Source organism: Peromyscus eremicus, chromosome 18, assembly GCF_949786415.1.
Source record: "Peromyscus eremicus chromosome 18, PerEre_H2_v1, whole genome shotgun sequence".
In the NCBI taxonomy this organism is placed as follows: domain Eukaryota; kingdom Metazoa; phylum Chordata; class Mammalia; order Rodentia; family Cricetidae; genus Peromyscus; species Peromyscus eremicus.
The window spans coordinates 748,656-752,476 of NC_081434.1; the positions used below are offsets into that span (position 1 = coordinate 748,656).

The window sequence follows — 3,821 nt, forward strand, 5'->3', positions numbered from 1 at the left end:
TTACAAGAGAAAATCAGTATGAAAAACTACACTGTAGTTACAGAGTTTGTGCTCTTGGGAATATCAGACAACAGAGAGCTTCAGGTAATAATTTTCATCTTTTTGTTAATAACTTACATATTAAGTATCACTGGAAACTTAATCATCATCATCCTCACCTTGCTAGACTCTCACTTAAAGACTCCTATGTATTTCTTCCTCCGGAATTTCTCCTTCTTAGAAATTACATTCACCAGCGTTTCCATCCCCAGATTTTTGGCATCAATAATTACTCAAGTCAAGACCATTTCCTATAACAACTGTTTGGCTCAGTTATTTTTCTTCATCTTCATTGGTGTGACAGAATTTTTTCTTCTAACTGCTATGTCTTATGATCGCTATGTTGCCATCTGCAAACCATTGCATTACACCACCATCATGAACCAGAAAGTTTGCACCCTTCTTGTCTTCGCCTCATGGCTGGCAGGATTTCTGACCATCTTCCCACCACTCATGCTGGTCCTCAAGTTAGATTTCTGTGCTTCTAATGTCATCGATCACTTCTGCTGTGACTATTTTCCCCTCTTACAACTGTCTTGCTCAGATACTTGGCTCCTAGAAGTGATTGGTTTCTACTTTGCTCTCTTTACTTTGCTGTTCACCTTGGCGTTGGTGATTTTATCTTACATGTATATTATCAGGACTATTTTAAGATTTCCATCTCTCAGTCAGAGGAAAAAGGCTTTCTCCACCTGTTCCTCTCACATGATTGTCATCTCCATGTCTTACGGAAGCTGCATATTTATCTATGTGAAACCATCTGCAAAAGAAAGGGCATCACTGACCAAAACAGTAGCTGTTCTCAGCACTTCGATTGCTCCCATGTTGAACCCTTTTATTTATTCCTTGAGGAACCAGCAAGTAAAACAAGCCTTCAAAGACTTAGTTCATAAAGTAGCTTTTGACAGAAACAAATGAAAACAATGTGCTAATGTGAAGTGTTGTTGTTGCAAATATTTTTATAAAAATTAAGAAAATTTTAAATCTGTTATTCTCTGCTGATTTCACAATGTCTGTCTCAATAATGCGTTCTCTCTCACTCTCTTGCTCTTGTGCTTGCCCTCTGTAGCCCAGGCTTGCCTCAGCCTCTCATCATTTCTTGTACCTTATTCTCTAAAGTAGCTGGGATCACAGGCTTGACCACACCTATAAGTCTGGTTAAAATTCTGTGCCAAAGGGTTGGCCCTGAAAATACACATACAAGTAAACATCATATGGACTTAACAGGTTATATTTATGAATACACACACACACACACACACACACACACACACACACACTCACACATGAGCATGCATGCACTAACAGTAAAAAAAGGGGCCATGAATTTAAAGGAGAGTGGAGAGGGTATATGGGAGGTTTTGGAGGGAGGAAAGGAAAGAGAGAAATGTTGTGATTTTATATATATATATATATATATATATATATATATATATAAATCTTACAATTTTTTTAAAAGTTAAAAAATTTAAAATATGAATAAAATTCTGAATAAAAAACTAGTTACTATAGAATATAAATTACCTTGCTGGATATTCTTAATAAAAAATATTTCATATTTTGTTTTTTAGAGGTATCACTGTTTTAATAAGCATAATTAAATTTTCTCTTCCATATTACTAATGAAACAGTAGCTACATAAAATATATCAAATAATTAGATATATCAAATGTGTTAGATCTAGTTTTACGTATCTCCCATTTTATATGTGTGTGCATGTGTTGTTGTTGTTATTGTCCAGTGTATGCCATGGTACGCACATGGAGTCCTCAGCCTTAGTGGGCATGGTATAAATCTCTTTTAGGGGCTTAGCACTCATTCATCACTTATTCTCAGCACTTTATAGAGCCATGATTCTCTGCATTCACCATGGTACACTGGAAAGAGAACATTTTTCTGATTAAGGCTGCTAGAAGCATTTTCTATGGGTGTTAAGGCAAATAGATAAAAACCAACTTAACCCTGTGTCAATTTAGCTAAGCAACAACATTCAGTTCCCCCACAAGAGTCCAGGATTTTCCTGCCATAGGATTTTGACAAGGTTTATAGCATGAAAGCAGTTAGTTATCCCTAATAGTAGTGAAGTAGTCATATCTTGCCTGAAAAATTGGTCGTATAGGTCATTAGATTTACATCTGGGAAAGACTGTTAATACCTTTTCTCTCCTTGTGGCTTACAAAGCATCATGCAAGACCCTGAAAGCTAACTGATATGGTATCATCTAATTCTAGTGTACAACCAAAAGGAATGGCAAAAGTCTGTTTATATGGGGGTCTCTGGGGCTATCATTACCAAAAAGCTCGTCACATTTCTGGCACTGGTGTTTTCTTTTAATTTTTATATAATTTTTATTTATTATTCAGAAATTTCACATCATTTCCCAATCCTCCCAAGTCTTCCCCCCACCCTTGTGATGTGACCTCACCCCACAAAAAAAGAAAAAGAAAAAGAATTTTTAAAAAAAAGAAAACCAAAGTTTAACTTGTGTTGACCATATATTCACATGGTCAAACTCCCAGTGGCCAGCCCCTTACAGAAAACTGAGTCCTTCCCCACTCAAAACCCTTTTGACGTAATCAGTTGTAGACAGCTACACTTCAGCATCCTTATCACAATTTTTAAGAGTTCTCTTTGATGACTTTCTGTCTAGGCTGTTATGGAGGAAGTTGGGGGAGGGGTATGGGTTGTCACGGAAGCCTTCTGTGCCCCTCTTTCTCAATTGTGAGTCTATAGTCAACAATACCATGACAAAAGTAGCTTCCTTGCCTTTTGCAGTCAGCAGGAGCACAGATCATGGACTTCCACATGGTTTCTGGCATCAGCATGCACAACAATCCTCAGTATGGTCATAGTGGCAGTACAGACCATGGACTTAACATGGCCCACTGCCACAAGGTATATCGATAGATAGATAGATAGATAGATAGATAGATAGATAGATAGATAGATAGATAGATAGATATAGATATAGATATAGATATAGATATAGATATAGCTCAAATGACTTTATATGCAAATATTCATTGCAATGAGTTGTTGGTCTGGTTCAAGGCCTCTGGTTTCTTTTCTTTTTTTGTAATTTAAAAAAAAAAAGATTTTTTTCATTTTACATACCAATCCCGGTTTCCCCTCCCTCCCCTTCTCCTGTCCCGCACCTTCCCCCATCCCACCCCCCATCCACTCCTCAGAGAGGGTAAGGCCACTCTTGGGGAGTCAACAAAGTCTGGCATACTAAATTGAGGCAGGACCAAGCCCCTCCCTACTGTGTCAAGGTTGACAAGGTATCCCACCCTAGGGAGTGTGTTCCAAAAAGCCATTTCATGCACCCGGGATAAGTCCTGGTCCCACTGCCAGGGGCTCCCCAAACAGATCTAGCCACATAACTGTCACCCACATTCAAAGAATCTAATTCGGTCCCATGCATGTTCCCCAGCTGACAGGCCAGAGTCCATGAGCTCCCACCAGCTTAGGTCAGCTGTCTCTGTGGTTTTCCCATCATGATCTTGACCTCACTTGCTCCTGTGATCCCTCCTCCCTCTCTTCAACTGTAGCCTAGGAGCTCAGCCCAGTGTTTGGTTGTGGATCACTGCATCTGCTTCCATCAGTTAATGAATGTAGGTGCTATGATGACAATTAGGGTAGTTTAGGGCCTCTGGTTTCTGAAGCACCATAAACACTGCACCAGTGATGAGACTCAGATATCCTGCTGTTGCCCAGAATCAGGGTGATGTGGCTAGGCAGGGCGTCTGGGGGCAGATTCTGTGCTAGCTCCTGGCTGCCAC

At 39.4% G+C, this 3,821-nt stretch overlaps 1 protein-coding gene across 1 annotated transcript; it reads left to right on the forward strand.

The window, feature by feature from the left end:
• Window positions 1–957, forward strand: LOC131894930 (olfactory receptor 6C3-like). Its single transcript, XM_059245298.1, has one exon. It carries the CDS (start codon window positions 19–21, stop codon window positions 955–957), a length of 939 nt encoding a protein of 312 aa, XP_059101281.1. The 5' UTR covers window positions 1–18.
• Window positions 958–3,821: the final 2,864 nt, after the last annotated feature.

What these genes read in the sequence shown, in the direction of transcription:
- LOC131894930 (XM_059245298.1), top strand. Translation starts at nt 19, where the DNA reads ATGAAAAACTACACTGTAGTTACAGAGTTTGTGCTCTTGGGAATATCA.